This window comes from Sesamum indicum, linkage group LG1 (assembly GCF_000512975.1).
Source record: "Sesamum indicum cultivar Zhongzhi No. 13 linkage group LG1, S_indicum_v1.0, whole genome shotgun sequence".
NCBI lineage: Eukaryota > Viridiplantae > Streptophyta > Magnoliopsida > Lamiales > Pedaliaceae > Sesamum > Sesamum indicum.
Window position 1 is genome coordinate 7,088,935 of NC_026145.1, and position 23,927 is coordinate 7,112,861.

The window sequence follows — 23,927 nt, forward strand, 5'->3', positions numbered from 1 at the left end:
TATATATATTTTGGGTTAAAATTAATTTTGATCTCTAACTTTTTCGAGGCATAATTTTGGTTCATAATATTTATAATTGTTACAATTTTGATCCCTAATTTTTGCAATTATTTCGATCTTGGTCGATTTGGTTCCCTCATTCTTAACATCTTCATTCACAATTTTAATAGCTGGACCAAAATCGAATTAATTTGATATCAGAAGAAAAAGTTTAGGGACTAAAGTTCATTTTGATCCAAATTTTAGGGACTAAAAGTATAATTTACCCTCATATTTACAACAAAAGGGTAGAAGCGTCAATTTCGCACCAACGAGCTTCCTACTGCTACCAAAGCAAAGACAACCCGTGAATATTTAACCTTAAAGTTTCCACCTAATTGTCTGATTAAAGCTTTCAACTCACAGAAGCTGTTGGTGTTGCTGTTGTTGCCCCTCAAATTTTCTATTCACTTTCTTCCTACCCAGGAAATAATTAAATAAGTAATCTCACTCCTCCTTACACACTCTCTCTCTTCTCGCAGCTATACGCACACAAGATATAGAGAGAGAAAGGAACAGTGCGTATATGCATACATATAGAGAGAGAAACACAGGAGTTATGGCGTTATGGCCACAGGCTAAAGAAAGAGCAAGCAAGAACTTATCTTTACATCTTCCTTGCCATTTCTCTCTCATTTCTACAACTGGGCTTTCGGTATAATGATCAAACAGTGGATAATTCACTCCGTTTCTGCATTGTTTCGCTGAGTCCAGCCGGAGCCCACTTGAATTTCCCTCACTACCACGGGCGTTCTCTCTGCTTTGGCCTTTCTTAGCTCGAAACTCGAAGTGGGCACTTGGAGTTTGTAGCGCATTTGTGGTATTTGGGTGGAATGGTAGTTTTCCAGCGCAGGTCGCCGGAGCTCCGGTGACTTTCCGAACAGAGCTTCCGTGGGTGCCGGTGAAAAGTGGGGAGAGTAATGTGTGGTTGAGCGTTGAGTAGTAAATATGTTCAAGCCGGCGCGGTGGTGGAGTGAGAAAAACAAAGTTAAAGCTGTTTTCAAGTTGCAGTTTCATGCATCTCAGGTATTCTCTCTCCCTCTCTCATTTGTGGTTTGTTTTGTGTATTTCTTGTGCATTTGTGTCTTTTTTTCGTTCTTTAATGGTTATAAAGGCATTTATTTCAAGATTGAATTTTGTGTGTAAATAGTGGAATTTTTTGGATTTGGAAACACTAAAAAGAGCTACTGAATTACATATTTGGATTAAGTGAGAAAACATTGTGAATGAAAAACCACAGTGGTAGGAAAAAGACTGTAATTAGGATGTCTGAAGCAGCTATGTAATAGTATTTGTCACTAACAATAATGTTTTGGGAGAACGCTGAAGATGAAGCAATGTCTTTTTTATTTTCAGGAATGCTGTTTTCCTACGTTTGATGCATTTTCTTGGTACGATAGAACGAACTAACTGTTATGTAAGTTCAGGTGACTCAGATTGGAGGGGATGGATTGATGATATCTGTTTGTAAAATCAGACAAGGCTGCAGTTCGAAATGGGAGTTGTCTGTGGGAGAATCCCGTGTATGAAACTGTAAGGCTCAATCAGGATCCGAAATCAGGGAAGATTCACGAGAGGATATACTACTTTGTCGTAGGAACGGTATGAAATGTGAAGAGGAAGATGACATTTTGCTCTTTGCTTTCTTGCCAAGTGACCTGTTCAATCTAATAGTACTTTCTCGTGTGTTATAGGGGTTGTCGAAAGCTGGAGTTGTTGGAGAAGCTTCTATTGATCTCTCAAACTATGCCGAGGCAAATAAGGTCTCGCTGGTGTCTCTTCCACTCAAGAAATCGAAAACAGACGCCATACTTCATGTAAGTTTTCGGAACCTCATTTGACGTTACACTGTGTTGTCATTTTATAATGCTTTACAGACACTATAGTCATATATAGTTGATGGGGTGGCTGTGTATTCTAATTACAAGAATATCCTATCCTAAGTTTAAACCTGAGGGATCAAGGATGTCTGAGAAATTCATCTACGAACCATGTACAATTTGTGTGTTTTTGAGTTTTACTTTCCTTTCATTGTTTTTTTCCTAAACGATGCACTTGCGATTTGGAATATCGTAACACTCTCGTCCTGCATGAATGTTTTTGTCTTATATTATGGATAGATTGCTCATTTGTGTAAATATGTATGGAACAGGTATCAATACAGAGGATACAGGAATCCATGGATCAGAGGTGCTGATTAATAGTCAAATTATGTATTCTGTTATATTTTACGCTCTTGTGTTGATTTTCCAGAGTAATGTTATACATTCTTGGCTCTTCACAGAGTTGAAGAAAGTGAAAACGCAAAATTTTACACGGACGATCATGGCTTGAAGTCAGAGTTAGGCAACCACGATGCAGACGGAACCATCACGAGCATTTCTGTTGAAGTAATCTCGTCTCCTCCTAGCCAATGCTTTTTCTCTTTCAAAATTTAAGATTCCATTATGTTAGAATTAAAATGTACCCGATGAATGATGTATTATAACTCCGAAAATGATGACTTCTTTGCACATTTGCTTCTGCGACAAAGACTGATAAAGAATGATCTGTGGACTTTGCTATTTGTACAGGATGCGCTGGTTAATAAGACTGTTTCTAGTGCTGAATTGAATGTGAATGGCCGTGCATCTAGTGGATCTGACGTTACGATATCGAGTTCTGAGGGCAGCTCTGGGATTGAAACGCCATGGGAGCTGCAGATAAAGGATGATGACATTCATCGTGAGGCGAAATGTGATGTGGCTACACCAATGTTCGAAGAGCATAGGAGATCGTGGGAGTGGCTGGCAAATTCGGCCCTTGAGGCTAGTACGGATGACTCGTCGAGCACCCCAAGAGAAGCTTTTCTAAGGCAGCAATCTGAAGAGGCTCCGGATATTGTGATCGAGAAGCTGAAATCTGATCTTGCTGCTTTATCCAGGCAAGCAGAGTTGTCGGAGTTGGAACTCCAGACACTTCGTAAACAGATTGTGAAAGAGAGCAAACGGGGGCAGGATCTCGGGAAAGAGATTGTTTGCTTGAAGGAAGAAAGAGATGCTTTGAAGGGAGAATGTGAGCGACTCAAAGCCTTCCAGAGACGTACAGAAGGAGTGGAGTCTCGGGCTATTGTTGAAGAACTCAGGCAAGAACTTAATCATGCAAAAGAAATGAATGCGAATCTCCGGATTCAGCTCCAGAAGACCCAAGAATCGAATTCTGAGCTAATTCTTGCCGTGCAAGAGCTTGATGAGATGCTGGAACAGAAAAATCAGGAAATGTCGAACTCTTCCAGTGGATCTTTGGCGAAAGATGTCGTTGAAAAGTCACGAGAATCGAGCGCTACATTTCAACTGGATGATGACGATGATGACGAAGAACAGAAGGCACTGGAAGAGCTCGTGAAGGACCACAGTGATTCTAAGGAAGCATATTTACTAGAACAACAGATCATTGACCTGCACAGCGAAATAGAAATCTACAAGAGAGAGAAAGATGAGTTAGAGATGCAAATGGAGCAGCTTGCCCTTGATTATGAAATCACGAAGCAGGAAAATCATGAGATGTTGTATAAGCTGGAGCAGATCCAAATTCAGGAACAACTTAAAATGCAGTATGAATGTTCATCCTCTGATGCTGCTACCCATGAACTCGAAATACAGATGGAAAACCTGGAGAACGAACTCAAACAACGATCCAAAGAATACGTGGATTCGTTGGAAGCGATAAGTGAACTTGAAGCTCGTGCCAAGAGCTTAGAGGAAGAACTCGAGAAGCAGGCACGTGGATTTGAAGCCGATCTTGAAGCTCTTACATGCTCCAAGGTTGAGCAGGAACAAAGAGCGATAAGAGCTGAGGAATCATTGAAAAAGATGCGGTGGAAAAATGCTAACATGGCAGAGCGGCTTCAGGACGAATTTCGAAAGCTCTCAGTGCAGATGCAATCTACGTTTGAAGCCAATGAGAAACTAGCGACGAAAGCTATGGCTGAAGCAAACGACCTCCGTCTACAGAAAAGTCATCTTGAGGAAATGCTCCGAAAAACTTCTGAAGAACACCAATCAGTCGAGGGCCACTACGAGACGAGATTGCATGAACTTACCAGCCAAGTGATATCTCTGACAAATCAAATAGAACAGATGCATTCAGAAATTGAAGACAGAAACATGCAGCTGGAACATGAGAAAAAGCATGCTGAAGAAACTCACAGGCTTCTCTCGAATGAAATTTCAGTGCTCCATGAAGAGATAGAAATGCACGTCGCTAAGAATAAAATTATGCTAGAGGACATGAGAAGTAAGGAAATTTTGAAGCGTGAACTAGAACAAATGAGAATGTCAATTAAGGAAATGGAGTTGCTCGTGGAGCAAGGTAACGACGAAAGAATTGAACTGGAAAACAGGGTCAGTTTCATGAAGAATGAAGCTGAAGAAACACACAAGGAATTAAATAAACTGAGATGTCTTGTGAAAGAAAAAGAATTAATGGTTGAGAATCTGCAGTCGGAGTTAGACTCTCTTCAAGCTCAGTGTGCGGAGTTGAAACATTCTCTGTTAGATGACGGGCAGGAGAAAGAGAAATTACGGAAGCAAGTGTCTCATCTAAAGAGCGATCTGAAGAAGAGAGAAGATACAATCAAGAACATGGAGAAGAAGATAAAGGATGGCAGCAGCCGAGGCACAAACCTTGACATAACGAAAGCTACTTCAAAAGCCAGCAAGTCCCTTCCTAATGCATCAAAAGAGGTTGCGATTCTCAAGGAGACAATAAAGTTTCTTGAGGTAAATCTTCACCTAGTCAGTTAATTGTATTGTTGAAGAGTTCACCAGTGTGTCAAATATGTGTAAATAGGTGATATGGAATTTTTGTATCATGATTCTATTAACAGGGTCAAATCAAGTTGAAGGAAACTGCTCTGGAAACATCAGCTAATACATTCCTAGAGAAGGAAAATGATCTTCGTAACAGGATCGAGGAGTTAGAGGGAAGATTGGAAGTACTCAACCAAATCAGTGCCCGGTTTCGTGTGAACAATGAAGTCGACCAGGTTAGTAAAGTTGCAATGTATTGCTTTTCTTACAGATTCGCAGTAGACGTGTTCTAATGTTGGTTATGCTGCAGCTGACTTCTGTACTCAACCTTGTTTGGAACCTTTTAGGAAAACATTAAACCAATATCAATAATATATGAAGTTTTACATCATTGATTACTGAAGTACGGAAAATTTGCAGTAGTTATGTGTTGGATTCTACAGTTAATCTCTTATTATCTTATTGTCGTTTATTTTCATTGAAGGATTCTGACTGTCATCTCTCAAATTTGAGCTGTCCATTTTGTGTCTGTGATTTGCTTTAAACTCCCTGCAATTATTTGTTTCGATGAGTTCCAACAATAATTCTGCCAATGCAGCTAGATGCAGCTGTGGATGAACAAGCAGGAAACAGTAAGGAAAAATCAAGCACTACGAGCAAGATCTCGGACATAAATGATTGTGCAGCCTTATCAATGAAGAGGTATGGTGTTACCAATATAGAAGTTGCATTTAGGAAATAAAGGAATTATTACATAGATACCCCTGAGGTTTTGGCATATCACAAAAGAAACCTCTCAATTTTGAAAAATCACACTGATACTTCCTGCAGTCATGTTTAGGTCACATATTCCCTCTGCCCATCTAGTCTTGAGGGGCAGTCTTTATTGAAAAACATTACTGTAGTGCAATTTTTAGAGTAGACGGTCTTTTTTGTAATATACATAAACCTCAGGAGGTGTTAGTATAATTATGCCTTAAAATATATTACCAAGCTAACATTCAATTATTGCCAATTGCAGCAAAGATTTAACTGAAGCACTCAAAGGTTCTTCAAATAACACTAGAGACCTTAACGAACTAAGCAACGAAATCACATTACTGAAAGAGAGGAACAAATCAATGGAAGGAGAACTGAAGGAAATGCAGGAGAGGTATTCGGAGATCAGCTTGAAATTTGCCGAGGTAGAGGGTGAACGAGAACAACTTGTCATGAAACTACGCAGCCTCAAGAATGGAAAATAAGAGTTCGGAAAGTCCCACAAACTGGTCGGATCCAGCATACCAGTAAGTTAAGCAGAGCATTTGCAGAGTACACGAAACATATATTTTGTACATTACTATAATATGTTTCTTCTTTCCTTGGTGCGTTCTTGATTCCTTCATTTCATCGGATGTAACACGAAATCAAAAGGTGGTTTCTCCGTGTAGGAGAGGCGCATGAACACCCGATTCTTTTATTATTTTCTTTTGTTCTGTAATATCTGTAACGTTGTTTGTGATTATATATATGTAGATTCTTTGTTTTTTCTTCCACGAACATGTTCAGTTTCATCGTCTACATTGTTCAAAAGATCGTTCTTGAAAAATCGGCTATAGAACAAGAAAAATGAGATTCAGTTCCACTTCTCCACAAAATTGCTCTGCATCTGGTGCATGGAATCATACATGATCTATTTCATGATGTAGTGAGTATTTACAGTTTATGGTTGATCATAGCATAAACTATCACTAGAGCCATAATCAGGGATTGATCTATCTGGGGTTCCACCATTAGAGAGAGCACATCATCTCCCAGAGAAACTCCACCAAAAGACTGTTTTTGCATCACCTGCACATATTAATCAAACATTAAAGCGCTAATCATCATTAACAAGTCATTGTTAACTAAGGTTTTTTCAAGATGTTCAATATGATCCCACACATGGAAAGGACTACGGAACTTACCTCTGCTAAAACTCGGCCTGTACAGTCTGTGATCTTGATGGTTGGTTTTCCTTCCAATCCTAGAACCGTGTAGCAGCGGCGTCCTCTAGTCTTATTACATCCTAGGATAACATGGCAACTACTTATGCCTCTGCGAAAGAATTTGCACTTTCTCTTTACCTTAAACCACTCTCCCTCCTCCTCATCAAACTCAGAATTCGTCCATCTGTAGCCTTCCCAACTTCTGAATATCAGTAATTTCTGCAAAAAGAGAAAACAAAAAGAGCCCATCCAATTAATTCATAGTGTGTTAGGGAAAATTGTTATCCAAACCAGGTTTCTTCAGATTGAACGGTTCACATGGAAAGCAGTCGAAATACATATGTTATGTGACCGATTACTCTTGCTAAAGTATAAACCAATCACATGACAAGCATTTTATACTTACCACATGATTCGTTCATCACATCAGATTTGGACTAAAAATTTCTGTGTATTACCAGAAGTTCAGATATATGCAGTGAAGTACCTTTCTTTTTATGGAGAAAAGCACTCGACCATTGTAGTCCATGAGCAAGACTTCACTGCTGCACCTTGTTTGGTAGTTATCAACCCGGAAAACAATTTCACCTTTAGAATTGAAGACGGTGCAGCCGTTGCTACCAACCACCAGGGATTTCATCCAAACGGTGAATACTTCCCGTTCTGATGATGAATTCTCATGACAAGAACTACTGGTCGTCGATGTTCTAGGATGTACTTTAGCCATACAAATCGACGAATCTTAGCTTCTACAAGGATGTATGATGATGGAGTTCACAGTCCAAATGATTTTCGTGTATATATATAATAATATGTGCTATGAAACTAGTCCTGCTGCAGCAGTCTCTTCCAGAAAGCAGTTGTATTTGGCTTAGTTTATTACATACATCTGCACGTTGAGATTCAAGTTCTTGAGCTTGTCGCCTTAGAACCCTACACTCCAAATTATTAAAATGCTGTCTATTGTTCTTTAGTATGTCCTTTCAGACACACATATGGTTGTTGGAGACTACGTACTTCATCTTTAGCCATTCAACTGCTATGAACATTTTAGGTGTGCATGCACCTGCTTTTATAATTCAAAGTTGGCCATACTAAGTTCCACATGATTAATACATCTAGTTTAGAGCATTTTTTAAGGAATAATTAACACTATTGCAATTGTCCAAATCGTCAGTAAATTCAAGAACAGACCGTAAAACGTGCTCAGAAAATAAGAAAGAAAACTTAAATACAACTCATAAAAATTTTACGTTGTTCGGAAAATGCTCTTACATCCACTGTTGTTCTATCTCCTTTTTGTTTGCGATTTCATTTTCACCGTAAATATGTGTTTATTTAGGTTTTCACATGAAATGAGAACGTGTTTGGATAAATTAATGAGATTGCATTTTATATTAAACTGTGTGTCAAATTAATATATTATTAATGAGGATATGCATAAAGAAAAATGTTTTTCACTTTAATTGTTGTTTCAAAAATTAAACATACGAACAAACAAGCGAACTTTGATAGGGTAGAGAATTCATAATAACTATTGGCCTAATTTATTTAATATTCAATGAGCAGGAAATGCGAGTGGGATGAACATTGGCCTAATTAAGCTGATTTAGTGCTGATGTGGTCAAAAGCGACTTAATTGTTTACGAAAGCGAAAGCGTGTTTGTCTCGGCATTTAACCACTAATCTGCTCTATATCCAATCATATATTTCTGCACATTGACTAAATATATAACTGATTATTTTGACTAGACCCGTGCATTTCGATTAAACGAATCGAATTTTTAAAAATCGAAAATCGAACCGAAATGGTTTAGTTCGGTTTGGTTAAAAATAAAAAAAATTCAGGCTTTTTGGTTTAAAAAACCGAAAAAATTGTTTTTTGTAAAAATAATATATATATATAAATAGTTCTGATATGTTTTCAATTTTATCCAGAAATATAAATACCAAAGTACCAAAATTAAATTCTAATTTAATAGTATAAGTGACAAGTGTACAACTACAATATTCAATATCCAAAATAGTACATATAGCGAATTGAATTAAAATTCAGCATCGAGTCATCAACCATCAACTATTCAACTTGCACCTAAGAAAAAAAAATTATATTCTATATATTCTATAATAATATATATTTATTAATAATATAATATAAATATATAAATATAATATTTAAAAAAAAAAATTTCGGTTCGGATCGGTTAACCGATCGATCACCAAAAACCGAAGCGAAAACCGATTTTTCTTAAAGGAAAAAAAAAAAAAAAACCAAACTGAAAATTTTGGTTCGATTTTCGATCCGAACTGAATTCTCGATTCAGTCCGATCCGGCTGGTTAAACCGGTTTATGCACACCCATAAATTTGACACCGGCAAACATGAAAGATACTGAAGCTATATTTAAATTGGTGGACTTGAATTTGAGAGAAGCATTTAAAAAAATAAGTTCAAATAATTATATATGAGGAATTCCAAATCCACCGGCATTCAATAAAATATACGTCGAAGTTAGAGTTAAACTCCATCGGCTAGAAGGATGAACTCCAGCTAAAAAAGAACTGCCATCGCGAAAATAAAAAGATGTAGGACCAAAATACTGCCATAGAAAATTACAGGACAAAAATACTAGAAAAATAAGTCATTAGGAATAGTAGGCAGGCACCTCAAAAAGTTAAAGAACGAAAATACTAAAGGCTTAATTGAAATATTGTCCGTACATTAGGTGGTGGAAAAACGAAGATCGTATACAAAGGGGTTGCAAATAGTACCCCAAAATTAATTGTTTTTCCCAATTACAGGAGTCTGTCCATCGAATTTTCAAAAGTGGCCGAAGATTCATTAGGTGGACAAAAGTTAGGGCCTTCTTTGGCGGGGGGGGGGGGGGGGTGGGTAAATGAATATAAACAAGTGTCAAAGAAATTCTTTTTTTTTCTGCCACATAAGAATTTATATGAAAAAGTTCTCTACTATATATGCAATGACATGGACAAAAAAGGCAAAAATACTTTTTTGTTTGGGATTTTTTTACGATTGGATATTCTTTTTTTTTTATCTTTCATCTATCATAAAAACAAATTTTAAATTTATATTTTATACTTAGTTGTCATAGCACGACGTCTCTGAGTCCATATCATAAATAATCTTGCTTTCACAATAAAAAATAAAAATACATAAAATTATTATAAAAACAATTAGTATTTTATAGATAATTATAAATTAAAAAAAATAAAATTATTATTTTATATCATAAAATTAAGAAAAAGAAACTAACCCCCCACCCCCTAGAAAGGAATGAGGAGGCTGGTCAACAGTTCGCCACCTCCCGAGGACAGTTGGGCGATAGCGACAACGCCCACTTATGTTCTGGGGGAGACGAGACGCCATCCCCTCTGTTGGGGGCGGGCGTTGCCTTCTTCTATTGGGGACGGTGGTTAGGAAGTTGGAAGGGGGCGACTGGTTATTTTTTTAAAATTTATATTATTTAATAGTTTTATTTTTATAATTTATAATTATAAATATATAAATTCAAAATTTATTTTATACAATTTTTTCCTTATAAACTCTTGTGGCATGTTGTTTTTAATAGATGCCTAGTCAATTTTTTTTTTCTCAATTTAAAGAGTCATAGATTTGTACACATCAATTATTTTCGGCCACTGTTGAAAATTTGGTGGTTAGGGTCTTATAATTGTAAAAAACAATTTAAGTTTGGGATATTATTTGTCACCCTTTTATATAGAATCCAAAAAAGTAGTTTTTTGGTATCATTAAAATGATTATTATCGTCTTTGGTACCATAATTTTGAGGAGAGAAAAATCATGTCCCTCATTCGAAAAGAAGGGAAAAATCATGTGCCTCAACAGAAAAGGAGGGAAAGTTGACGATAATTAAGGTTGACTCAGTCTTAGATATTTTAATGACTTTGACCATAAAATATAATAAAAAAGAATATTTTTAAATAAAAATATTATATAACTAATGAATTAATTTAAATTATAATTATTTATATTTGAGATAAATTCTAAAATCCTTTATTATTTTTGGAAATAAAATTGTTATTAGATCTAAAAATATTTTGATAAACTTTGGCCACAAACTATTTTATTTTTAGAAAAATATATTAGAGAAATTTTATTTTAATATATATTGATATGTATGGCTCAGGAGTACTTGGCCCAAAAGAGGTCACGAAGCCCAAGCCAAATCAATCATTTCATAATGAAGATGGCCTAATGGAGGATTCCCAGACTCGACCAAGAGGGAATTCCAGTAAAAGGCTTGCTAGACCACAAGCTTGCTTTCAAAGCCCAACCCAAGAGAAGAGAGATGTCCCGAAAACTCAGGACACCTTAACCTAGAAGGACTCCCTGCAGAATAGGAGTCCTCACGTGAAAGGAGTCATTCCCCAAGCAAAAATGTGCTTATCAGTTAAAGATAAGATCAATCATGCCTTATCCACAGATATTTTGCCATTTTTTTCTGTAAATATAGATAATGTGCAGAGTCTCCACGAAGGGGATGCCCCCTCTATAATATAGACACCATCCCTCAATGGAAACACCTTAAAAAATCTGGAAATTGCTCTTCTACTCTTGTTGCAACTATTAACTCGCATTCTAAATCATCTTTTTATCACGAACTTCATTTACATCTCAATTTCTAGTCACGATTTATGTTTATAATTATTTATTCATAAAATCGGAACTAACTTGAGTGTCGGAGTGCTAACGTGTTTTTGCAGGTCCTATTTTTCAAGTTCTTTTGCTTAAGCCTATTATTAAGATCCAAGATCGTTGGATCTGTGCTAAATCGCACGCATCATATATAATAAAATAAATTTAGAATCATGATTATTAAATTTTAGATAATTTCTAGGATCTTATTATTATTTTTTAAAATTGATGTAGATATAAATTAATGCTTACGTCGTAATGTAGACATCTTTGTATGGACCCCCAAGATTTAGAAGGGACCGACTTTAATGTCATAACTCACCATCTCAATATAGATCCCAACATCAAGTCGGTAAAATAAAAAAAAGAGAAACTTCGAGTCTGAAAAGGATAAAATTATCTAAGCTGAAGTTGACAAATTATTGGCGGTAGTTCGAATAAAAAAAATACAATTCCTTGAGTAGCTATCCAATATTGTATTAGTACCCAAGTCAGGAGAAAAATGGAGAATGCATTATACAATTTTAACAGAAAAAATTTTATGATATAATATGGACAGTAATCTCATGCTTGAGTACTTAGTATACAAGAACGAAAAAGAAGGCATCCCACAAGAAAGCTAAAGGGGACCTCCCATAAGGAGGGCAAAGGAAGCATCCCCCAGGATAAGCCTCTCCAGTATCGTGTCACTTTAAACAAAACCTAAGGATTTCATCATATCAGGAAAGTAGTGCAAGCATAACGACGAACGTCGAGCACAAAGTGAAGCAAAAACTAAAGGCATCGCATTACAGCCCCTGGCCTAAAACCATGGCCAGAGGCAAAACCAATGTAGCATGCAACAAGCAAAGAAAAATGTAAATCGTCTCATCCCCATTCCAAATGGAGGAAAAGCAGAACATGAAAATTAAAATTGTTTTAACCCAACATCCAGAAAGAGCAAATCTGACAACATCATCATTTTTCTCCACACATGCGGGGTCTTCCTTTTTCTTGTCAACAGGGGCATCATCAACAGTCACAGGAGTAGCAGGAACGTCGGCAGCTAAGGAGGCTTCTTCTTCCTTTGACTCAGGGGCGCCTTCGTCCTGGAGATCCCCTGCTATAGAATCAATTGTTGCTTCATTATAGGACTCCTTACTTTGCCTCGACCTCCCCCAATAAACGATCTAAATCTCCTTTTGCAAAAGCTTGCAGAATCAACATAAAATAGAAAAGAAGTATAAGTGGGGGATAAAGGAGAAAACCAACCTAAGTCGGGGACGCTCCCATCCCTGGGAATAGAGGGCTCTGTGAAGGGATCAAGCGCATTGTACAAGGGTATAGCAAGATCAATGAAGGTAGGCTCCTTTCCTGAAACGGGGGTACCTCTGAGCCTGAAATTGCTCCTTACAGGTTGTGTAACTCTATCTTGGCCACTTCCTGCTAGTAGCCCTCAAATTTCTTGAACTCCTTAAGGCGACTCTCCCAATAAGCCTCTAAATAGTTCTTGCCCTCCTCTGAATTGGGAAAGTCCAATACCACCTTCTTAAGGGTCCCCTCATGGCCGGCCACCTCCTTCTGCAGCTTCTTCAAATCCTTTTCTAACTGTTGACAGCGGCTTTGGTTTCCTTCTTCGTGTCCCTTAGTTTAGCATTTTTATTCCCCAAGCGTTCCACCTTATCCTCCAACTTCCACCTCTGGGCGTCGGTTAGAGGGATAGGAGGAACCCTTTGAGACCTAGAAGAAAGCTCTTTGTATACAAAGGTTTCTTGCAGAAAACACGGAGCATCAGAATATCATTTCATAAAGGGAAGAGACATATCAATGAAACAATATCTTGAATAGATAATAAGCTCCCATCCCTTCAAGTTCCTCCTTAAGAAGGGGGGCCAGAAGTTGCTTATCCCCAGGAGATAAAACCCCCCTTCTAAGGTTGGGCACTAAAAGAATTTTTCCCCTCTCTTGATTTGAGGATTGGCGACTGTGAAGGCAAGCGGAGGAACTGTGCGAGGATCTAGGAGGAGTATCTACCTCTTCTTTGAAGGAGGGGGTAGGAGGAGGCATAGATGATGGATGTGAAGGGGGGCCATGGTGCTTGTACGAGGCCTCTTTGAAGAACTCCCAACTGCTAGACCTGGAGAGAAGGAGGAAGAGGGACACTTACCCTTTGAATCACTGGAGCCGGGGACCCCCTTTAAAGATCTTGGAGTAGGGGTCTCTCCAGCACAACCTACCAAAATGTGATCTCTCATGAGTTTGCTAAACATGATGTTTTCTCTTAAAATTGAAAGAGAAGTTGGTACTCCAATGATGCATAAGAAAAAATGCAGCAACAAATAGAAAATGAAGAGATACCTAAAGAATCCCCTAAAGGTTCAAGTTTAAGGGGCAAAGCGAAAGTGCCCTAACAATCTCTTCTCATTACCGGACCTATAATCATAGGGAGCATCATTCAATCTAGCCAACAAAGAAGACAGAGTTGTTGTTCTTGCCCCTACATGTACAAGAGGCAGGATTTCTGAACCCACGAGAACATAAGAATAATTATTTTTCCTATGTTTAGGGGGATTATGAGGTAAAAAAGACACCCCTTTTGGACGGACAAAACAAAAGAAGCCTTTTACAGCCCATTTGAGGCGATAACATTTAGCGAAGACATGTGTTGTTATAAGGGTACCATGAAAGCTAAAAATGATAAAATAAATCGGCCAAAATTCTAAAAGAGTTGGGGACCAATTGGTTTAGAGGAATTTGAAAAAGACAATCAACCTCTAAATAAAAAAAGGGAATAGGAAAATACAAAACTAAACGTAGTTGGGCTGCGAAGAAACATAAACAGTTAGGAGGATGGAGTGGACGATTTGTGGGAAAAGGTGTATATACAATAAAGGAGGAAGGGACATGAAATTCTTGGAGCAACTAATCTATGGAAGACGTCTTCAGAGTAGAGGACCCCCAGTATATCGGTGATTGAGGCACCTTTTCCTCCTCCTCTTGGTGAGACCTCTTCTTTTCCTCCATAGGAGGAGAGCCAGACACCTTATCCTCCCCAAAGGAAGACCCAGGTGTCCTCTCTTTCCATAAAGGAGACCTTGACTCCCTCTCTTCCTCAGGGGAAGATTGCTCACCCTCATTTTCCCCTACCTCCTTGTTGGAATCCTCATCTATCAAACATCAAGCAACAGTCGTCGCCTGTCTTAGGCTCTTCCTCTAGCCCCTGGTAAATCAAGGTAAGAGAGGGCATGTCTTCCTTGAGGTCGTTTTAGAGGGATCATCGCCCAAGAAGCTCTCCTTGAGAAAACGTACAGACTCACTGGAAGAAGATATTAAGAAAAGATGAATCTAGGAAAAACAAGAAGGAAGAGAACACTTACTGGAGATAAAGATGTAAAACTTCGCTCCAAAAAGGAGTTTTTGAGAAATGAAGACATAGTAAGGTTTCACTTAGCCGAAATAATGATTGAAGGGAGTTCAACCCACGATCCACTTGTAACCACACAAGAGTGGAAGGTTACCAAGCGTGTGGATGGATGGTTACTAGGCACATGGAGGGCCGTTACCAAAACTTCACCTCTCTTTGCAATAATTATGATTATCAAATCGAGCTGACAAAAAGGTGAGATACGATTTCCTAAGTTGTAGAGGGCAACAGAAAGAAACGAGCGCCAAAGTATTGAAGAAGGGTCCTTTCTCTCGCGTTATAAAGGTTCCTACTCTAAAGAGTTAAGGGGCATCCTTCTTCCTTAGAGTAGGCGGGGGGACTGAATGATATGTATGACCTAGGAGCACTTGGCCCAAAAGAGGTCACGAAGCCTAAGCCAAGTCTATCAGCTCATAATAAAGATGGCCGAATGGAGGATTCCCAAACTTGGCCCAAGAGAGAAGCCCAGTAAAAAGCTTGCCAAACCACAAGTTTGCCTTCAAAGCCGAGCCCAAGAGAAGTGAGGCGTCACAAAGACTCAGGACTCCTTAAACCTAGAAGGACCCCATGCAGAATAAGAATTCTCACGCGAAAGGAGTCCTTTTCCAAGCAAAGATGTGCTGATTAGCTAAAGATAAGATTGAATCATGCCTTATCTACAGGTATCTTACCCTTTTTTTCTCAAAATTACAAGTAATGTGACACAGTCCCCACGAAGGGGCATGCTCCCTCTATAAATACAGGCACTATCCCTTGATGGGAACACCTTTAAAAATATGAAAATTGCTCTTCTACTGTTGTTACAGCTATTAACTCACATTCTAAACCATATTTTTTTTCATGAACTTTTTATTTATATCTCAATTTCTCGTCATGATTTATTTTTATCATTATTTATTTCTAAATTCGGAACTAAAGCATCGGAGTGCTAACTTGTTTAGCAAGTCCTATTTTTCAAGTTCTTTTACTTAATCAGCCCAAGCCCATTATCAAGATCTAATATCATTGAGTCCGTGCTAAAATCGCACGTGCATATATAATAAAATAAATTTAGAATCATGATTATTAAATTTAGATAATTTCTAGGACCTTTTATTATTTTTTTAAAATTGAATTATTATTTGATCTTTAAATATTTTAATATTTCACAACAAACTTTATGGGTATGGCCCAACGTATTTCGCCCCAAGAGCATGTTAAAAATCCCAAACACTCTACCCCCTGTACATGGCCACGACAGTTGAAGAAGCCTACTGCGCACGGCCCAATGCGCTCAGCCCAAACATCGTAGCTGGCCCAACCCTCATACACACGTCAATCTTTGAAGCTTGTGCACATGGGCCCTCCACGTATGCCCTCTTAGCTGACAGGAAGTACACGTGGCAGGAAGGCCTCCTCCAAGAACTCGAACTCTGACACCCAGCAAACTCCTTGAGGGCTGGAAGTCTCCCTCCATCCCAAACTCTCCTCCTTACTCAAATAATAACTCTAACAACATGATCCCTAAAAAATAGGATTCAATTAAGCTTTATCTTAACTAATTCTATCCACTTCCTCCTAGGAATAGTGAGCATTATCAGTTCCACGGCAAATGAGGACACTCTTTTATAAATAATGGATTCATCCCAGGCAGAGGAGCACCTTCACCCTATGAAAATCTTCTTGTTACTCTGCCTTGTCTCCATCGCATTCATCTACACAATTCATTCCTATTTTTCTATCATTATATCGCGTTCTTTTAATACTTTTTATTATTTCAAATTATTATTCTTCAAATTCAATACTAACTTGGGCATCGGAGTACTAACGTTTTGTTTTGCAGGTTTCTTTCTTTCAAAGCCTGCAATAAGCAATCCAGGCCCAACGCCTAAGCCCGATTATATTGGACTCGTGCTAAAATGGCACGCATCAAAACTATAAGAAATACAAAATACTTTTTAAAACAAAATTATTAGATAAATTTATTTCCAATACTTTTTATTTCTTATTGTTTGTTGTCAAAGATTATTGAAATATTTTCAGAATAAGTAATAATTTAATTTTAAAAATGAATAAAAAGATGCTCGAACTTGTCTCAAATATAAGTAATTATAAATTAAAAATTATTTTATTATTTTATAATAAAATAAAGTTTCACTATTATATTTATTTTAAATAATAAAATTTATTTATTATAGTTCGTGGTTAAAATTTATTAAAATATTTTCAACTCAAATAATTATTTAATTTTAAAATAGTAAAGATGCTAGAATGTATCTCAAATATAAATAATTTAATTTAAAAAATAAATTTTATATCTCATAGTTTGTGGTCAAATATTGAAATATTTTCAGATCAAATAATAGTTTACTTTTTGAAAATAATAAAAAAAAATCCTAGAAATTATCTGAAATATGAAAAAGTGTAATTATAAATCTATTTTAATTAAATATATTAAAATAAAATTTTTCTAATATTTTTATTTCTCTAAAAAATATTTTTTTCTTATAAAATTTGTGGTTAAAGTTGATCAAAATATTTTTTCGGTACTGATGGGTATGGATTAAAAGCGGTTGGGCCAAGAAGAGATTTCAAGCCCAAATCAAGCCCATCAGCCCATGAGAGAGACAACTCATCTAAAAGCGCTAGGCTCAGCCCAAGAGGGGAGCCCGCTACACCAAAGCCTGTCCATGAAAGAAGTCTGTCGCGCCAAGTTTGGCCCAAGAGGAAAACCGAGTTTCAAGGATTGTTGCACCTTTTCAAGGCCAACCAAGGTAAAGAGAGGTGCTTTCAAGAAGCTGGACTCCTTGTAGAGCAAGAGTCTTCGTGAAGAGGAAGTCCTCTTTGTGCTGCTCAAGTCAAGAAGAGGATAATGTCGTACCTTATCCCCAAATTCCTACCTTCCTTCTCAGACACGCAACCTTCCCTAGAGTTCCTGCAAAGAGGGACTCCCCCTCTATAAATATGGACGGCACCCCTCAACAGACTTCCCTTCAACAATTTGGAAACTCTTTTGCTACTTCTTTGCCACTTTCAAATTCGTGCTTTTGTCATATTTTGCTTACGATATTCTTATTTCTATTTCAATTTCTCGTTACAACTTTATATTTATTTATTTTTAAATTCGAAACTAACTTAAGTATTAGAGTGCTAATATTTTGTTTTGCAGGTACTTTTTCTCAGGTTTTTTTACTCAATTAGCCCAAATCAGCATCAGGATACAAGGACTTTGGACCTGTGCTAAAATTACACGCATCAGGTACCATTAAACAGGGCCTTTGAAGTCAAACTAACAAAAACTAACGGGCATGTGCAACGCACATGATTTTTTGGGATAAAAAGACATGTTTTTGTGTTTTATAATTCCAAAAACAACCCTCGCTAAAATTGTGGTATCGAAAGCGATAATAATTTTTTTAATGGTACCAAAAAAATATTTTTCTCATATGGAGTCCTTGTTTTATGCCCCTAATATATAAGGGACACTAAATGTAGTTAAGTCAAACACCAAATAATTTAAATATGAGATTAAAAATTGCAGTTAAGCAATGTCGCAAAATCCAACAAATATTTTCTTTCAGCCCACCAATCATTTTATTGGTCGATACATTAGAATATGTGAAACAAATCATTAATACTATCTAAAAAGAAATATGTACTGTCGAAGTTCATATTCACATCGAGCGATGGGTGTATGATATCAACTCCCAATTAAAATTTAATATATAGGAGTAAAATTGTATTTTTGGAAAAGCATGATGTTAAAAGTGCAATAACCTTGTTTTTTTAATAGGTCGATTACATAATTAGATGCTAGCTTAATAGGTCGCAATCTTAATCCATAAATTATTCAAAATGTGCTGTCTGATTCAGACGCAATGCCTTATATTATATATGTCCAAAAGTAGTAATATCAAGACAACGACTGTTAGAATCTCTAATTAAACAAATTTTGACCAATAAATTGTTAATTAATTGGTGATTACGCCAGAAAGCTAGCTTAATAAACTTGCTTAGCAGCATAAACCCAAAGTCATTATATTTTATTAGATTTTCTTACAGATATCTGAGAAATATAAAATTAACAGAAGAGAAGCTAAACATTTTCTGGGGTGAGTGAAGCAAGTAGCTTGAACAGAGTACTTGCAGAAGCTGTTGTTGCTTACTGTTGAAGACGATGACTTACCAGGAAGAGGCACAGACACGCTTCATTTGATAATACGTTTGTTGTCTCAAGTCGTGCTTTCTCTACATATTTCTCCTTTGTAAACAAGGCTTTAGTTAGCTTAGTATGTTAGTGGTTAGTTTGGGTTAGTTAAATACAGTTAAAGGCAGTTAATTCTTCTCCCTTGTATTTAAACAGACGACTGACTCCATTAATAATATACACAGAATTTTCAGCACTCAATCTTCATTTACAATGGCTACAATTTCAGTTTTCCCTCACGTCGACAATCTGCTAGTTCTCCATGGTATTAGAGCCTTCTCATGAAGGTTTCTGGATACTTTACCTTGTTGATTCTTTGAATAGCTTGATCAATGGCGACTGAAGAAATGAATAGAGGAGGTTCAATTGTTGCAGACTTAGCAGCAAGACAAGATCCAGATTTCTTGCAGCTACATGGCGGAGATCATCCTGCAATGGTGCTGGTAAGCGCTCCATTTGATGGAACAAATTTTTTGCCCTGCAAGAGGTCAGTGACGATTGCACTGCATTCAAAGATGAAGCTAGACTTTATTGATGGAAAGTATGCGATGCCTGACAGAAATTCCTCCAGCTATTGTGAAATTGTGCACAGCGAAACCATGAGTATTTAATTCGTGAATTGATGAATTGAGAGATGAAGGCAGAAGTTATGAGAGCAGCAAGACTTCTGTATATTTCAGAAGATGGTTTTCAAGTTACATTTGAGAAGAAGACTCCTTCTTCTTTTATAGACAGAGTATAACAGCTATTAACAAACTCGCGTTTCTTACTAATAGAAACGCTGTAACGAGATAATAAGGAAGCTACACGACTAAAGAAGAGATATTACAACTTAAAGAAACGTATCCCTAAGTAAAAACGCTTTCTTAAAAAAACGACCACCCCTTCTTTCTTCTTCCTCCTTTTCTGTTCTTCTTTATCAGCAGCTGCAACTAATCAAGCTAAAGAGCTGTAAATAATGGATTTCAACACTCCCTCCTCAAGTTTCAATCTGTCAAAACATTGACAAGGTTTAACTTGGACACCAAATACATGAATTTTGGTCCTGTTAGAATCTTGGTGAAAAGATCTGCAGGCTGTTGTTTTGAAGCAATATGCTTTGGTGCAATAAATCCTTCCTTGTACTTATCTCGTACTAAATGGCAATCAATTTCAATATGTTTGGTCCTTTCATGGAAGACTAGATTAGCTGTAATGTACAGAGTTGCTTGGTTATCACAATAGAAAATAATAGGAGTTTGTATATTGATCTTCAAATCTTTAAGCAGACTGTGAATCCAAATAAGTTCACAGGTGGTTGAACTCATGCTCCTGTACTCTGCTTCTGCTGTAGACCGCAAAACAGTAGTTTGTTTCTTAGTTTTCCAGGATATCAGGCTTCCTCCTAAAAATATGCAATAACCTGTGAGTGATTTTCTTGTCTCCTTGCAGGTAGCCCAGTCTGCATCACAACATGCTTCCACAGTGAAGTTGTTGGTTGAGTTGAAATGTAAGCCTCGGCATAATGTCCCTTTCAGGTATCTTACTAAGTGTAACGGTGCTTCCTAGTGGTCTTGACAAGGGAATTGCATAAACTGACTCAACTCTTGAGTGCCATGGCAGATATCTGGCCTTGTAAAGCCAAGATACATCAGCCTACCCAACAGCCTTATGTAAGGTTCAGGATTGTTGAGTTGCTGTCCTGAAGCTGCCTTGAGCTGCAAACCAGCTGGTAGGGGGGTGTTAGTAGCCTTGCATTGTGTGAGACCAGCATCAGCTATAATGTCACTCACATACTTGCTTTGGGTAATAATCATTCCTTCATTGGACCTGCCAATTTCTAAACCAAGAAAGAATCTGGCTTTTCCCAGATTCTTTATAGTGAACAGTTTATGCAATTTTGTCTTAAAATCAGTTATGGTATGCTCACAAGGGCCTGCAATTAACACATCATCCACATAAACAAGAAGACAAAAAAAAATCCAGTATTTGTGAGGATAGTAAACAGGCAATGATCAGCCTAAGATTGTGTAAATCCAATCTTTTCCAATTGTTTTGTAAATTCTAAGTTCCATTGCATAGAGGCTTGTTTAAGGCCATATAGGGATCTTTTCAATTTAAAAACATGTCCAATAGGGACATCATATCCTTCAGGAGGTTTCATATAAATCTCTTCATCAATAAAATCATGTAAGAAAGCATTGTTAATGTCTAGCTGATGTAAAAACCAATGTTGTTTGCAAACAATGGCAAGAAAGGTTCTAATGGTCACTGCCTTTGCAACAGGAGAAAAACTATCATTGTAATCAATTCCCTCAATTTGGTTATAACCTTTAGCAACAAGCCTTGCTTTACATCTATCTACACTGCCATCAGGTTTTAATTTAAGTTTGTATATCCATTTGCTACCTATAGTCTTTTTACCTGCTGGAAGTTTGGTGATGTCCTAGGTGTCATTATCCTTTAGTGCTTTTATTTCTGATTTCATAGCCTCTAACCATTCTTTGACCTTCATAGCTTCAGTATAATTTTTAGGCTCAGTAGGCAAATTAAAAACAACACTCATACATGTATTCATGTTATCTTGAAATTTCACAGTGTAGATGTCCCTGTTCTCCTTATCACAAACACATACATAGTCTTGTAATTTTGCAGGTCTAATTATTTGTCTTCTTGACCTTCTCAAATGCATGTCATCAGATGTATGTTCATGTTCTTGTTGATCAACAGCATTAGTATGTTCATCTATAATTTCAGGATTGGATTGTGTATGAATGTCTTGCTCATCTTGGTCCTCTATTATACTAGTGACAGATTGGTTATAAGTCTGAATATCAGAATTAATGGGATCAGTGCATTCATTAGCAAAAGGAAAAATGTTCTCTTTAAAGACAACATCTCTATAAGTAAAAATGATTTTCTTATCAATATCATAAACTCTGTAGCCCTTCTGATTATTGGCATAGCCCAAGAAAATGCACTTAATAGCTCTATTGTCAAATTTAGATTTGTGAGGTAAAGTGTTAGTAGCAAAACACAAACAACCAAAAGTTCTAAAGAAGGAGTAATCAACAGCCTTTTTCATTAAAATCTCATAAGGTGTCTTCCATTTTAGGACAGCTGTGGGAATCTTGTTTATAATATAGGTAGAGGTTAGTATAGCTTCAGACCAGAACACTCTAGGTAGATTGGCTTGAAATAAAAAAGATCTAGCAACTTCTAATAGGTGTTTATGTTTTCTTTCAACAATGCCATTTTGTTGAGGTGTATATATACATGTGGTTTGATGAATTATTCCTTCCTCTTTAAAAAATTTCTGGCATTGTTCATTCAAAAATTTTAGACCATTATCAGTTCTTATCTTTTTAATTTTCTTGTCAAATTTAGTCCATACCAATTTGTGAAACTCCTTTATCAAGTTAAAAGTTTGTGATTTCTGTTGCATCAAGTAAGTCCATGTGCATCTACTATGATCATCAACTATAGTTAACATGTACATACAATTGGAAAGGGAGTACTCATTGTAAGGACCTCACAAATCAACATGAATGAAATCAAAACAAGAAGTGGAATATGAATTACTGACAGTAAAAGGTAATCTATGTTGTTTAGCCTGAGGACATACTTCACAGGTAGAAGTTTTGTTTGTGGTTTTGTCAATTAAACCTGTGTTAATCAATACATCATGAGATAGGTGCCCTAATCTCTTATGCCATGTATCTGGTTCTATCTTAGCAACTATGAATACTGTATATCTAAAATCAGCAAGTACATCTTCTATGAATCTTTTGTCAAATGACTCAGTCTTGATAATATAGAGATTTTCTACTAAGCATGCTATCCCAATGACCTCTCTAGTCCTGTGGTCCTGCATAATACAGTGACATTTAGAAAAATTGAACCTCACAGATGTATAACACAGCTTACTGACAGATAGGAGATTGAACTTCAGATTAGGAACATGCAGAGTGTTCTCTAGCAGTAGTTTATCAGTGAGCCTCATATTACCAGAGTGCATGATTAAGTGTTTGCTACCATCTGCTAGATGTATGTAAGTGTTTTGAGTATGTGGTTTAGCAAGATCAAAGAGGGCATGATTATTACACATATGTGTAGTAACACCACTATCAACAATCCAAGAATCACATTTTCTGATATTTAACAGATTATGTTCAAGACTTTTACCTGAATATTCATACCTGTCTGCATGTATATTTCCAGATCCTTGTGATTTCAATTTCTCAAAAAGTTTATGAAATTCTGACCTTATTAGATTGGACATGGTTCTTTCATCAACACTGTTGTTGGTTCTGTCATTTTCAGTGTTCATGGCCACTGCAGATCTATTAGGAGTAACTTGGTTGTTCTTCTTTTGATCTTGGAGAGGTTTGTAGCAATCTGGATATCCAATTATTTCAAAGCAACCTTCTCTTTGATGTCCAGTTTTCATACAATGCTTGCAGACCAAGGATTTTTTGTCCACTAAATTCTTTCTTTTCTAAAAGTCTCTTGAGTTGTCTTGTTTCTTAAAGACCTGCATAGCCATATTAGGAGTTGTTTGTGGTTGTCCAAAATTCACCTCCCTGTGCTTCTCAACATTCAGGACCATTGAGTAAACTTTGTTGATGTCCGGTCTTGGGTCCATCACCAGAATCTGACTTCTTACATTATCATAGGCCTCATTCAATCCCATGAGGAATTGAATGAGCTGATCGTTTTCTTTAATTCTTGCAGATTCTTTTGATGCTCTACAGGTGCAATTGCCACAGCTACAGCTAGGTGTGGGAGTGATACAAGAAAGTTCATCCCATAACTTCATGATCTTGGAGAAGTATGCAGACAAGGGCATTGTCTCTTAAACGACACCACTTAATTCCTTCTTGAGT

At 36.9% G+C, this 23,927-nt stretch overlaps 3 protein-coding genes across 3 annotated transcripts; 1 reads left to right on the forward strand and 2 right to left on the reverse strand.

Annotated features, from left to right (window-relative positions):
- Positions 405–6,362, forward strand: LOC105157674 (intracellular protein transport protein USO1). The gene is given in 10 exon segments (XM_011074117.2): positions 405–1,065; positions 1,467–1,504; positions 1,506–1,641; positions 1,734–1,856; positions 2,192–2,229; positions 2,324–2,429; positions 2,613–4,799; positions 4,907–5,065; positions 5,428–5,531; positions 5,851–6,362. Coding segments are annotated over 10 exon segments (3,192 nt in total). The 5' UTR covers positions 405–987; the 3' UTR covers positions 6,074–6,362.
- Positions 6,402–7,667, reverse strand: LOC105158833 (protein LURP-one-related 11-like). The gene is made up of 3 exons (XM_011075720.2): positions 7,284–7,667; positions 6,776–7,015; positions 6,402–6,659 (listed from the first exon to the last, which is right to left on the reverse strand). The coding sequence occupies exons 1-3, from the start codon at positions 7,521–7,523 to the stop codon at positions 6,525–6,527; spliced, it is 615 nt and encodes a 204-aa protein (XP_011074022.1). The 5' UTR covers positions 7,524–7,667; the 3' UTR covers positions 6,402–6,524.
- Positions 21,488–23,491, reverse strand: LOC110012144. The gene is made up of 4 exons (XM_020694692.1): positions 23,241–23,491; positions 22,973–23,192; positions 22,667–22,909; positions 21,488–22,171 (listed from the first exon to the last, which is right to left on the reverse strand). Exons 1-4 carry the CDS (start codon positions 23,489–23,491, stop codon positions 21,488–21,490), a joined length of 1,398 nt encoding a protein of 465 aa, XP_020550351.1.

Coding starts and splice junctions, on each gene's coding strand:
- LOC110012144 (XM_020694692.1), bottom strand. CDS start 23,491: ATGAAAACTGGACATCAAAGAGAAGGTTGCTTTGAAATAATTGGATAT. Junction 23,193..23,240: donor GGAAATATACATGCAGACAG/GTATGAATATTC, acceptor GTTAAATATCAG/AAAATGTGATTCTTGGATTG. Junction 22,172..22,666: donor ACAAAACTTCTACCTGTGAA/GTATGTCCTCAG, acceptor ATTATAAACAAG/ATTCCCACAGCTGTCCTAAA.
- LOC105158833 (XM_011075720.2), bottom strand. CDS start 7,523: ATGGCTAAAGTACATCCTAGAACATCGACGACCAGTAGTTCTTGTCAT. Junction 7,016..7,283: donor TTTTCTCCATAAAAAGAAAG/GTACTTCACTGC, acceptor CTCTTTTTGCAG/AAATTACTGATATTCAGAAG. Junction 6,660..6,775: donor CAGGCCGAGTTTTAGCAGAG/GTAAGTTCCGTA, acceptor TAATATGTGCAG/GTGATGCAAAAACAGTCTTT.